The 13744-nt window shown below is 54.6% G+C and overlaps 1 protein-coding gene across 1 annotated transcript in view; it reads right to left on the bottom strand.

The window, feature by feature from the left end:
- Myo15b (myosin XVB) overlaps positions 1-8798 on the bottom strand; it is a 34813-nt gene extending 26015 nt beyond the window's left edge. The window contains 14 exon segments of the mRNA XM_057773997.1: positions 146-277; positions 504-599; positions 2367-2499; positions 2573-2631; positions 2724-2837; positions 3523-3684; positions 3781-3925; positions 3927-4070; positions 4203-4306; positions 4991-5087; positions 5328-5402; positions 5542-5651; positions 5864-5927; positions 6757-8798. Coding sequence (XP_057629980.1) covers positions 146-277; positions 504-599; positions 2367-2499; positions 2573-2631; positions 2724-2837; positions 3523-3684; positions 3781-3925; positions 3927-4070; positions 4203-4306; positions 4991-5087; positions 5328-5402; positions 5542-5651; positions 5864-5927; positions 6757-8798 — 3477 coding nt within the window.
- Positions 8799-13744: the final 4946 nt, after the last annotated feature.

Here is a 13744-nt window from a genome sequence, read left to right as displayed (position 1 = left end):
TGTGTCTTCCCTGGGCTGTGAAGGAAGGCTGGGTCTCTGGCCCCTATAACTTGTCTCCCAGGAGGCCCTGCTGTTTTCATCCTGGTTGCTTAGGGCCCCCATACTTAGGGCCCCTGATGCTAAGCATCACTGATGGCTGGGGTACCTGGGAGAGCCATGTCTGGGCGTCCAGTATGTTCAGAAGGCTGTGGGGCTGGCCCACCAGGAGGTCTAGGCAGGACTCCCTCGGAGGCTGGGTTATGGGCACCCAGCTCAGCATCTCCCGCTGGTATTCCTCCTAGAAACAAGCAGTATTTGATAACTCGAAGCCCACGTCTGTGGGGGCAGAGAGAGGTCACCGAGATCCCCCTCCTCTCACATATGTAAACAGAGGTTCAGAAGGATGGACCCTTCCCACCCACTATGGAAAGGGGACTTCAGGGAGGAATTTCCCATGCACTGCTTTGGCTTCTGTGCTGAGCAGTGTGCTCCATCACCTGCCATGTCTGTGCCCAGCTCCCTACCTCCTCCTGGGCCAGCAGCTTCTGGCTGGAGAAGAGTTGCAGACGCTCGCTGGCCAGGTTGCTGCACAGCTGCTCCAAGCCGTTCACCCGCAGTGCCTGGGCCAAGTGAAGGAGGATCTGCTGCGTAGGGGGTGGGGGCCAGGCAAGTGGGGCTGCCCCTCCCTTCTCTCCGGGGTCCAGGGCTCTAGCAGGAGTGGTGCCCCAGAGCTGAGACTGCGACCAACGAGGACAAGTGCAGCCTGTGCGCTACCTTAGACCTGCCCTAACTGTCTATCAGCCATCCCTCCAGCTCTCCACACTCTTGCCCTCTGCCTCAGTATTGCTGTGAGCCATCCTGAGAGGGTCTGGAGGGTGCGTCTTCCTATTACCTATCAGGATGGCCCTCAGAATTCCATAGCCTCACAGGTAGGTCACCCTGGCTGCAAGACTTCCTGCCTTCCTCCCCTGCTCTCCGCAACCTCAGCACACAGGGCTCAAGGCAAGCAGCACACTCACTACATTCTAAAGGGGGCAGGACACACAGGCCAGCGAACAATGACCATCCAGGAACCGGGGGTGGCTTGGCTCCTTTCTCTAAGCCCCGTTATTGCTGGCCCTTCCCCACAAAAAGAGGTGACTCTTAAGGAAAGGGCACACAGCAGTGACAGTTCTGGAAGAGTGGAGAGGGTCTTCTTCCCTCCTTGCTATGTGGGAGGTTAGGTCATAGACAGGCCCAGCCTAAGGTGACCATGCAGGACAGAACTCTCCAGAAGCATCTCCAGAACAAGACAGAGTAGGGCAGGACTCTAACTGTAGAGAGCTAAGATGGTCTACTTTACTGTTTGGGGACACTGACCTCCGAAGGGTTAAGTAGCTGCATAGCCAGCAAGGGGGACAGGACAAGACAGAGGGCACTGGGGCTGGTGGTGGGCTCTAGCCCCTCCCAGAGGGAACCCAGGAGTGCTCCCAGCCCCAGCTGGGAAAGGCAGATGTGATGAGGCCATCTTCCACCCAGGAAGATGCAGACAGAGTAAGAGGACCGACCGAGAGCCCCAAGATTCCTTGCCAGCCTCGACCAGACTCTAAAGATCCAAGAGGCAGGACCTGCTCCCTTTCCAACCTGGTGCCTCCTCATCCCCACCCAGGAACAAGCAAGGATTCCACTCAGTATCCCCAGAAGGAGGAAGCAAAGGCACAGTTCAGACAGACAGGGAAAGGGCCAGGATCGGCACGAGACACTCAAGGTCTCAGCACTAAGGAGATTTATTTGCCCCAGAGGGTCAAAGGACAGGAATAAGAGACAATGACCAGAGATGGAACAGGGGAGAAGGGAGTGGAGGGAGGGACAGAGGACTGGGTAGAGAGGGGACAGACATGGCCCACAGGCAAATGGCAGTTTATAAGAGTTAAAGCAGAAACCCTGTTAAGATGAGTTGGTTTGTTTTCATTGGTTGTGCTTATTAGGTGAGCCAAAAGGGGGGCTTTTTTTTTTTTTTTTTTTTTTTTTTGGTTTTTCGAGACAGGGTTTCTCTGTGGTTTTGGAGCCTGTTCTGGAACTAGCTCTTGTAGACCAGGCTGGTCTCGAACTCACAGAGATCCGCCTGTCTCTGCCTCCCGAGTGCTGGGATTAAAGGCGTGCGCCACCACCGCCCGGCTAAAGGGGGGCTTTTGATTGCTGGACTTAAAAACTTTGATTGCTGGACCTTGGTAATCAGCCTCAGGAGGAGGAAGTGACTTAATAAGGGAACTGACCTTGGCGGCTAGCTTTAGGAGTGTAATCTAAAGGTTTCTAACAAGGGGGAGAAGGGTAAAAGGCAAAACCTTGGGAGGAGCTGGATGAGATGGGTACCACCTGCCCTGCCCCTCCCCCTTCCAAAGGGTGACCTCAAAGCCATAGACGTCCACGACAGTGATGGTGCCCACACCGGCTGCTTCCCTTGGTGGAGCCAGCCGCACGTTGATCAGCTTCAGAAGCCAGCTGAAGAGCCTTGTGTACAGGGTCTTGGCTAGGGCATCCCTGCAGATACCATAAGTGAGCCTCGCCCAGCAGAGTGCCGCACCTGGCTTCACTCTCCGGTCCCCGAGGTTACCTGGCATCGATAGCACTTTCCACCGGCAGAGATCTGGAGACCCGGCCATAGGGCGTGTCCTGGAGACCAGAGAAATGCTCAGGAAGTTAGGATCATACCCACAGGTGCTTCAGGTTGCTCCTCCCACCTTCCCAGCACCTTTTGGGCTCACCATAACCCTCTTGGTGACTGCCCCGTCTAGGCACTCTGGTGGCACCTGTAGCAGCCGGGCTGCCAAGTGAATCTCAGCCCAGCTGGACACAGCAGCCACCTCTTGGGACTCCCGCTGGACAGAGGGGGACAGAAAGAGCTTTGCTTATGTGATGGCACAGCCTTGCTTTATCCAGCCAGCTGCCCGTTCCTCCAAGGGCCAGCAGCAGCTGTCTATGGTGGTGCACACTGTTAATCTCAGCACTTGGGTGGCCGAGGCAGGCGGATCTCTGTGAATTTGATGCCAGCCTGGGCTACAGAGTAAAACTTTGTCTCAAAATAAAGAAAGGGCCAACAGCATATGAGGTGCTCTGGACTGCGGTGAGCCAGGCTCTGGGGCTGAAGACCTCAGTGGGAGCCTGGACTGTCTCTTCTTAGTGGCCAGCAATTCCGGCCAGTCCCTTCTCTTTCTGATCCTCTGCTGCCTTATTGCTAGAGGGAAAACAATACCCCTTAGGGCACAGCCTTGACATGAGTATCAAGTTTCTTTTACAAAGTGTCAAGGGATCTTCATTGACATCACCAGGCAATGGCTTCTTGGTTGACTCCAGGTGTTCCTAAGGGTGACAGCCTAGGAGTGCAGAAGGGCCTGAGCTCACTTTTCTTGTCTAAACCATAGGGATCTGCCTGCTTCCAGAAGCAGCCCAGAGTTCTGTGATTTTCCACACACAGTGACTTGGCATCGTCACTGCTCTGATTGCGCAAACCGCCCACCACTGCCCATCCTGTCTACTCACTGGTCCCATCACAGGGGACCCCACCTCTGAGGAAGAGAAGCAGATGTTTCCCAGGTGCAGGATGGTGGCCAGCACAGCCCAGACTTCAGTCAGCTCCTCTGCACACAAGCCCAGCACCCGCAGGGCCTTCAGCAGCCTTTTGAAGTCCTGAGCATCCTCCTTGTCCTGGAGCCTGCAGGCTCGGCCCTGCAGAGCACAGCAGGCTTGTGGTGGGGCAGCTCCTGGGATCCCCACAGCATCCTGAGAACCCTGGGCACACATCCATGAGAGCCTCGGCCCTACCTGATTGAGGTAGTAGTAGGCCTCAGGTCCCTGCAGAGAGAGCTTCTCACGATCCTCAGAGTCCAACCCTGCCAGCAGCTCATAAAAAACATGGAAGCTTCGTTCAGACTGGGCCTTGGGGAGAAAAACTGGCTTGGGGGTGGGGCAGGACTTGGGGGCTGTGGCTCCTCCGCCTTCTAACTTTCAGAACTGGGAAAGAGTGGGCAGGAGGCAGGCAGGTCCTTACCTGAAACACCACTCTGGAGGTCTCAAGCAGATAGTGGAACACAGAGGCGCCTGCCGTGACTCCCCTGTGGGTAAAAGACAGGGTAGGCACGCCCAGGGGCACTTTCCAGGGGCTGAGGCCAAAGGCGGTATCCCAGTGCCCAAGAGGAATAACCCATGGCAAGTGTCGCTGTGCCCACTGGGCCTCCGTCACTCACTGCTGCAGGCAGAGGCAGAACTCCTGGCCAAAGCGGCTGGCATTGGCGTTGAGGATGGTCTTGGCATGGCCGAAGCTGCTGAGCACGGGCAGTATGTCCTCCAGCTGTACGAGGGTTAGAACACTCATGTGTACCTAAAATGGCCATAGCACCTACTACTGAGGGTTCTTGATATCACTGGCTGTGTGGGCCTATGTGGAGTCAGTCCTATCAGAAGCTGCTCCCCCCCCCTTAAATTAAAAGAGCTGAGGGTGTAGTTCAACTTGTAGAGCGCTCTATGACATCCACAAGGCTCGGGCTCGGTCCCAGCCCCATGGAAAACTGGGTGCTGGGTGCACACCCTTAACCCTAGCACTCAAGAGGTGCAGGCAGGAGACTCAGAAGTTCAAGGTCATTCTCAGCTACCTAGGAAATTCGAGGCCATCCTGGGCTACCTGAGACCCTATTTTTTTTTTTAAAAAAAAAATAGTCAGGCATGGTGGTTCATGTCTTTAATTTCAGCACTTAGTAGGGTAGAAGTAGGCGAAACTCTGAGTTTGATGCCAGCCTGGTCTAGAGATCGAGATCCAGGTCAGCCAGGGCTACACAGAGAAACCATATCTTGAAAAAAAAACCAAAGGCAAAGAAACAAACCAAAAAACTACCACCACCACCAAAAACAATAAATAAGTTAAAAAGACCCAACCCTACTCCCCTGCATCAGGAAAATCTTGTGACTGACCCATGAGAAGCCAGGCTTGGAGAAATGGCCAGAGAGCGTGACCTGTAGATTTCCAGCCAGACCTCACCTGAGCCCCTCCTGCCTCCGTCTGCTTCTGCCCCAGGATGCTTAGAAACTCCACAATCCTCTTGGCAGCTTCGGTCTTCCCAGAGCCACTGTAGCCCCTGAAGGAGGGGAGGAGCTAATGATGGGAGGGAGCACGTAGGATTGCCTCACTCAGCCAGGAAGAAACTTATGGAAGTGACTCCATAGAGAAGCGACAAGGGGAAGAGAATAGGCCAGGAAGAAGTGCTGCACAAGGACACTCAGGGCGGCCTCAGGACAGTCCCGACGATGTGGTCCTGAAGTGGTGCCCAGCCTAGGAGGGTGTGTGGGTTCCGGCAGGCAAGGCGGTCATGACTCACCCCAGCAGGATGCAGGGGTCCTGTCCAGGGCTCTGAGACAGGCTATAGGCTGCTGCCCCAACAGCAAAGATGTGCCTGGAGGGGGTGGGGAAGAGCAGAGGGATGAGAAGGAGCCAGAGGGTTGTCTGGGCTCCGAGGAACAGGCAATGTGCCTGGAACTCACTCGGTAAGACGCACAAGCAGGGAGTTAAGCCCAGGGACAAAGTTTACGTACGGTGTGGTGTTCGAGGCCTTCCTGGGATGGTAGCTGTTCAAGACCTCAGGTGAGAAGAGAGGCAGTGGCTGGTGGGGGTTCAGTGCAAGCAGTAAGGGCCCCCCAAAAGTCTGGTAAAGAAAGCAGAGGCAGGGAAGAGGGGATACAAATGGGGGACTCTGATGCACCCCAGACCAGTCTCTCATGCATGTCTTGTGGGACCCCAGGTAGAGCTGATTTTATGCTCAGTCAAGGGATGAAAAGAAGCCCCAGGGACACCAGGGACTTCCTGCCCACAGAGGAAGGGGACTCCAGCCGTGTCCCTTCACTGAGGTCCCCTTACGTAGATGCGGCCCAGGTGGAACCTCTTCTTAAGGCAGAGTAGCACAGAACTGTCACACACCAGCCTGTGGGGACAGCAGGACCAGAGCTAAGTTGCTGGGACTCGCTCCTGGGCTAGCTCTGTTACTTAGCTTTAGGGGACCTGTGCAAACATCCAGCTGGGGGCTTCATTTGCTATCCATTCCCTGGGGGGTGGGGGACTGCTGACCAAGAGAGGTGGTCTCTGGGCCAACCTGGAAAGGAAGTCCCTTGCCTGTCCCAGTGGCCAGAGCATCAAAAGTTAAACTCCTGCCTGGACAGTTTGGCGAGTCTTTAACAAAGATGGAAACAGGGCGGGACCATGAGGGGGGTGGGGTGGGGGGGTGAGCAGCAAGATGGCTAAGAGGTAAAAGCACTTTCCCCAAAGCCAGAAACTACAGGGTGGGAGACAGTCAACTTCTGCAAGCTGTCCTCTGACTTCCGCATGTGGACTGGGGCACTCAAGAGCTTGCCCCACCCCATTAAAAAAAAGACTTTGACTCTCCATGGTAGTCCTTACCCTTGGGAGGAGCGGATGGGGAGTAGCAGGGTTGGGGGGAGGTGAGGGGGGGCAGGAGGAGGGGTGGGGGAGAATTGTGGTTGGAATGTAAAATGAAATTTTTTAAAAAAAGGGCTGGGATTATATAGATCAGGACCAAATGCACGGGACCCCTAGGTTCAATCCGTAGTAAGTGTGTATGGGGGGTATGTTGGAGCTTTGGAAGGGGCACCTTTCACCCCGAATCTGTCTTTCTATGAGGTTAAAGTCCCTTATTGACTCAGTAAGGGTGCATACGATTTTCAAAGGTTCAAGGGCGGGATGGAGTACGAGGCATTATTAGCCAGGAGAGGTCGATTTGGCGTTGTGCCCCTCACCGCAGCCGAGCGAGGTCCTCAATGTCTTCCAGGCCCTCTGGGAGACTCGTGGCCTTAACACACGGGAAGGGTAGCATCTCTAGGTCCTTCTGGAGGCTCAGCTCCAGGTCCCTTTCCAGTGCTGCCTCAGCGTCATCCTCTGGCTCCCACCGCTCCCTTGGGGACCTGCAGGGGCTGTTATGCCTTAGGCGAGTCTCCAAGGTAAGTTGAGGCAGCAGAGAATCAGAGCCAAGCTCAGGGTCTACACAGGGAGTAGAGCCCTGTGCCCAGTGCACCCGAGTCTCCACTTCCAAGGTCTCTGGCTCTGCTTCGCTCTGGTTCTCATCCGGTGGGGTCCCACTGGGGGAAGACGGAGAAAAGGAGGAAGCCTGTCCGGACCTGACAACCCCTTCTTCACTAGCCCCTTGCTCCTCCCTGCATTCTGTAGGCCCTGCAGGAGACGAAACGTGGCCCTCCCCAGTGGGGGCGTCCGTGGATGCTCCTGAGCTGCTGCTGCACGACTCCTCCGCACTATGGACCCGGGGGAAGACCACCGCGAACTTTGGATCTGAAGCTGCATCCTCGACGACAGAGGCACCGGCTGAGCCTGAGCTAGTCAGCGCCTGCGGAGGGCTCAGACTGCCGCCAGGGGGCGCCCGCGACGGTCCCCGGAGCACCGCCCGGCAGGCCAGGCTTATGGCCCGCCAGCGCGGTAGCCCAGGCGCCCCGCCCCGCGCCTCGAGCGCCCTCTCGCGGCCGCGCTCCTCCTGCTCCTGCGGGCTCGCCCTGCGCTCATCACTCCGACGTTGCTCCAGCCGCAGTCGCAGCCAGCGCAGGAGGCCTAGGGCCCGCGCCACACGCTGCAGCCGCGCCTTGAGGCCCATGTGGAGGCCACCCGCGAGCTGGGGAGACGCGCCAGTCGGGGCCCTCGCGCGCAGCTTGCGGAACACCACGAGTGCAGCCAGCGGCGCCGGGTCCCGGGGTCGCCGGTCCCCTGCACCTGCTCCTTCTCTGGCTCCCGTGTCCCTCTCGCTCACTTGCACCTTCCCTGGCACCTCTCCGACATGGAGGCGCTGAGCCCTGGGGGCCTCCGCTGTCTCAGGCTCAGTGTCCTGCAGCTCAGCCTTTGGCTGGGCCTCGACGTCACTGGTGTCTGCGTTCGCTTTGGAGTCCCGAGGACCCTGAGAACCCCTGGGGGCGCTTGCACAGCTGCTTTCGAGGGAGCTGGAGGCTGCGGCTTCCCTGCTCAGCTCTGTCTCCTGGGACTCAGGGACGCAGCTTGAGGTTCCTGGGGTCTTCTGCAGGCGACGTCTGTGCCCGGGCCACTCCGGACTTGAGTCTGTATCTGTCCGGGAATCATCACTCGTTCCCTGAGATCCTGTCCCCAACGGCCCTTCCCTGCTCGGGAGCTCCAAGGCCTGTCCATCATTGCCCTGATGGTCGTTGTCCATTGACTCCGGTCTTCTGATAAGGGCGCCTTCTGTGCTTGTGTCAGAAGGCTTGGTCTTGATTGGTCGCTCCGAGGCCCCACCACCCTGGCTGCTGCTGTCCAGGGCCTCGCGGTGTTCACTGTCCAGGCACGAGCTACCACCATCGCCGCCCGACGTGTCCCCATCCCTGCCAGGAGTCTCTCCACCGCCTGGCGGAGCCGAAGGTCCCCGCTCCTTTCCTTTCCTGTGGCGGCCGTGCTTGATGGTCCACTCTTCTTCTTCAACGTGTCTCTGTTCCTCGGGGAGCTCCCCACGACTGTGCCTGGGCTCACGGCTCCCCGTGGACCTGTGGCCCCGACGCTGCGAGCTGCCCTGCCTCTCCTGGGTCTCCAGTGACGTCCCAGTCCCTACATTTCTGCAGCGGTGGCTTGCCTCTTCAGTGGGCTTCCTGCGGCCTCCAGCGGTGGCATCGGGCTCCTTAGCGGGCCTGGTCTTGTGGACTTTGCCGCGGGCAGGTCTGCGACTGTGGCTGGTGGCGCCGTCAGCGCTGGCGGACCCTGACTCCTGCTCCGCTGAGGCTGGCTTCCCTGGTCGAGCCCTACGCTGGGGTGCTTTGCCCTTGCTTCCGCCCATGACTGCCTTCCTTGCTCCTTTTGCCTTTTGATCTGACTGCCCACGGTTGCTTTGAGGTCTCGGTGGCTGGACACTGTCTGCTCCAGCCAGGTTATGGGCTCAATCTGTCCGGAGTCTCCCCTCTTAGGCAGCAGCATCAATAATGCAGGAGGCAGCGGGTCCTGACCCCTTTGGTCAACAATGGAGTGGAGGCCGTGGAAAGAGGAGACGCGGCAGCTGTGGACAAAGGCCGTGGACAGGGCAACGGCGCCAGGATTTCTTGCCAGGCAGGTGAGCCTGGCACCAGGTCAGACAGAGGAGCCCAGGCTCTACTTCAGTCTCACTCTGCCAAGAGGGGCAGAGTGAAGCCCGTCTACCTGGAGGTCTTCCAAAAGGCTGGGACCATGGCTACGGAAGCCTGCAGGGGACTGCCGGGAGTTTCATTCTTTTCTATCGTGAAATACAATTTACTAAAAAGTACATATGCTAGGAGTATGTAAAAAAGCCTGTGCACCCCCGTGGAGTTATGGAACAGAATTAGACTCGTAGGTGATAGAAATCACACAGCCTTCCCTAGAAAGAGCAGCCAGTGCTCTCAAGCCCTATCATCGGCCTCGAAGGCAGCTTTACCACAAGTGGAACTTAGCCCACAGATCTTTGTGGATTTATTTCCCCCATCGTGGGGGTGGGATCCAGGGAGAGCCCTGTGGATTCCAGGCAAGTTCTCCCCTACACAGCGCCACATCCGGGTCTCTCCACTTGTGTTCAGTCAACAGCTTACTTTGGAGGTTTTTATAACACACGTTGAAAAGCCCAGAGTGGCTGCACTCCGGAGGCAGAAGCAGGGAGAATGTGAGTTAGAGGCCAGCCTGGTCTACATAGTGAGTTCCAGGACAGCCAGGGCTACGCAGAGAAACCCTGTCTTAACAAAGAAGCAAGCAAACAAGCAAACAAAGGACACATGCAGGGCTGCCTCCTCTTCCTTTCCTGCTGCTGCACAGTATCATGAATTAATGCACTATACTTTAACCAATTGTTATTGATAGATCTCTTAAATTTCTTTTTTTTTTTTTTTTTTTTTTTTTGGTTTTTCGAGACAGGGTTTCTCTGTGGTTTTGGAGCCTGTCCTGGAACTAGCTCTTGTAGACCAGGCTCTATTTATTTTTTGTGTGTACATATTTATATACAAGCACAGACGTGTACACATGGGTACCACAGTCCCTGTGTGGGGTCAGAGGACAGGCAGCTTGGACCCTGTGGGTCCTGGGGGTTAACCCAGGCTGTGAAGCTTGGCAGCTAACTTGTAGGCCCTTTGATGGCTTCTTAAAGATTTTATTTTTACTTTTTGAGATGGGGGGGGTCTCTCTACATAAACCTGGCTGTCCTGGAACTCACTGTGTAAACCAGGCTGGCCTTGATCTAATTTAGAGATCAGCCTGCCTGCCTCTGCCTCCCAAGTGCCAGAATCAAAGGTGTGTACCACCACTGCTCAACTACTGTTTCTCCATGTAGCTTTGGAGCCTGTCCTGGTACTTGCTCTGTAGACCAGGCTGGCCTAGAACTCGCAGAGATCCGCCTGCCTCTGCCTCCCGAGTGCCGGGAGTAAAGGCGTGCGCCACCACCGCCTGGCCTGGATCGTTTTATTAATTAAATTTACTCATTTATTTTACATCCTGACTGCAGTTTCCTCTCCCTCCCTCTCCTCCCATTCCCTCCCCCTGAATTTTTTCAAACTGAGTTGACGCCACCTCTTCTCATCCTTTGCTTATGAGAGAGGTGAGGAGATGGGTCAGTGGTTAGGAACACTTGCTGCTCTTACAGTGGACGCAGGCTGGGTTTTCAGCATCCATGTGTGGTTCGAAACTATAACTCCAGTTCCAGGGGATCCAATGCCCTCTTCTGGCCTCGGAGGCCAGCAGGCACACACCCAGTACACAAACATATGTTCAGGCCAAACACCCGTACACATAAAGTAGGGAATCATCCTTTGCTTATGTTATAAACAGCCCTGGGGTATAATCTCATCCAAGTAGAATTAACTCCTACAGTGAGACTTGCTGGGCCACAGGGCTGGGTGTGCTTGTAATTTTGAGATTCCTAAATTTTCTTCTATAGAGGTTGTGCCAGCTTACAATCAGGAGGAGGAAGCCACTGTCCCAAAAGACCACGAGGCAATACCCGCTGTCCGCAGATCTCTTCACAGGGCTGTGCGTCCAGTAAAGAGGAGAACGTTCATGCAGGGGATTTTCGCGCAAGGAGAGACACGGGAAGTCAGGGATGACAAGGGTAATCTTGTAAACAGAATGGTGTGTGAAAGCAGCCAGGCACAGAAGGGCATCCAGCATGGGGTTCTATTGGTAGACAGGGCAAACATGGGTCTACAGCAGGACCCCAGGGTACGTATGATGCTGTGTGCTCAGTTTATGGAGATTTATCCAGATGATGACTCTGACCTATGTAGGACTACTATGCTTTCCTAAAGGTATCATGGAGAAAGAGTCCTGCACAAACAATAGCAAATCCCACCCATGGGCTTAGTGTGTCCTCGGCAGTTTTTAACATTTTGCTATGAACTTACTGAATCCCTGGGGCAGGTACTCCACAGATGTACTCTGAGGTCACAGCTGTTAAACTGGCATGTGATCCCAGTCTAGCTCAGAGCCCTCGCTGGAGAATGGCTGTGGGGTACCACCATCGCTGACCAAGGGAACAATGGCTGTGGGGTACCACCATCGCTGACCAAGGGAACAATGGCTGTGGGGTACCACCATCGCTGACCAAGGGAATGCTAGTTTCTTGTCCCTTTTCCAGCATGTCCTGTGGGCTCTTGGACAAACTCTTACAAATGGAAGACTCTGTGCTCCCATGGACTTTCTGGTTGTCCTGGTAATTCAGAAGTAATATATATTATATTGGTAAATGGTTGTTTTTAAGAAAAGATTTATCGCCGGGCGATGGTGGCGCACGCCTTTAATCCCAGCACTCGGGAGGCAGAGGCAGGCGGATCTCTGTGAGTTCGAGACCAGCCTGGTCTACAGAGCTAGTTCCAGGACAGGCTCCAAAGCCACAGAGAAACCCTGTCTCGAAAAAACCAATATATATATATATATATATATAAAGAAAAGATTTATCTATCTTAGTTTTAATTACATAAATGTGTGTGGGCATGTTAACGTGAGCACAGATACCCTCAGAGGCCAGAAGAGGGTGACAGATGCCCTGGAACTGGAGTTATAGATGGTTGTGAGCCACAATGTGGGTGCTGGGAATCAAACCCAGGTCCTCTGGAAGAGCAGCCAGTGTTCTTAACCACTGAGCCATTCCTCCAGCCCCCATGCTCTATTACTTGAAAGTCTCACCCGGGAGAAGACATTCTGCCTGGACCCTCCCAAAAAGAATGTTCAGATAGAAGCATGGATTAGAGCAGTGACTGTCCTCCAGGGTGAACAACCACCATCTTGGGGCATTCCGCTGCACCCCCCTGCAAAGAAGCATCTTGGACATTTTTCTGTCGGCTTAGCGGCTGTATGTGAATCTACTGTGTATCTTTTTTGGCTGTCCTGGAACTCACTCTGTAGACCAGGCTGGCCACGAACTCAGAGATACCCCTGCCTCTGCCTCCCGAGTGCTGGGATTAAAGGCGCTTGGCTGGATCTACTTTGCCACGGACTGGCTCAGGGGAGTCACTCAGACCGTGGGAGAAGCAGGGTCCTGGTAACAGGAAGGCACAAGTTCGGTGAATGACAGACAGACACAACACACAAGAGAGTGGTTAGAATCTGCTGTAGTCTTATACATTCCCATACTGTGCTTCCTTATCCCAGAGCTGTTCCTGAAGAGAATGATCCTTGTCTTGTATATATAAAGACTATCATTATTATGAAAGAATTTGTGCAAAGCTCATAATCCATATAGCCAGCTACTCGAGAAACCCGTCTATGCCTCAGCGGTGGCTAATACTGGGCCATCTGCCATTGACCTCCAGGAAGCCTAGTTCCATAGGACACGTAGCTCCTGTCCGGCGTAATGACACATGTCACGTCACACAGACGACACTGGAGTCGGTGTGGCACTACTTATATTAGAATTATCGTCTGCAGTCTCATGGCCCCACATTAAACACTCTGCTGGCCACTCAGGTCCTGCAGGGCCTTCCAGTCCCGCAGCTGAGGAAGAGCCAGGGCTGCAATATGTAGGTTTAAACCAAATTTCTTATCATTTTATTTACCAACAAAGACTCAGAAGTCAGATGTGGGGGTGAAAACCTGCTAGATCAGAGAAGCTGAGAAGCAACCGGCTGGAGAGCCAGCAAGAGATGGGTCCCAAAACCAAAAGGAAGCACCACACTCAAACCCCTGCCCTTTCCTTCCTGTGTGTCTTCTCTATCCAAATTCCTGGCTTCTCTAGGGCAGCCCTAATGCAAAGTAAACTTTATTTAACAGTCTTGAGAGTGTCACAGTACGATCAAAATTCCTGCAACACATCCCTCTGGGCTTGTTGGCAGTTTATATCCCAAAGGGTGGAGTGGGGTATGAGATTCTTGTCCAAGTATCCAGTTGCCCCTACTATCCCTGGAGGAGAAACCATTCTGGGGTCCCCACCAGCATGCAGTCTTTATTACTATAGGGAAGCTCTCACCCTTGCTGGGTAAAGGCTTTTTAGGGGCGGTCTATTGAGAGGAGGAGCACCCACACCTCTGTAGGTAACCCCTCACCTGTGCTTTATAAGAAAGTCCAATAAACTGCATTAGTGCGCCCAGGGCGGACTTTGGCGGGTCATGTCTCTGTTACTGGGACCTTAGGAGGAGGGATAGATGATGTTTGCATGCCCACCGCCACCCCTGGAAGGTATTTTAGCAACATTTGATGATTCAAATACGTAAAGAGGAGGTTCTCTGAGCATCTCCGAGCTGGGGATGGACTTAAGCCACCGAAAAACTCGTCCTCAGGCTGTTCCAGTGAAGACAT

Source organism: Chionomys nivalis, chromosome 7 (assembly GCF_950005125.1).
Source record: "Chionomys nivalis chromosome 7, mChiNiv1.1, whole genome shotgun sequence".
Lineage (NCBI taxonomy): Eukaryota > Metazoa > Chordata > Mammalia > Rodentia > Cricetidae > Chionomys > Chionomys nivalis.
This window is presented reverse-complemented; position numbering and strand designations above follow the sequence as displayed.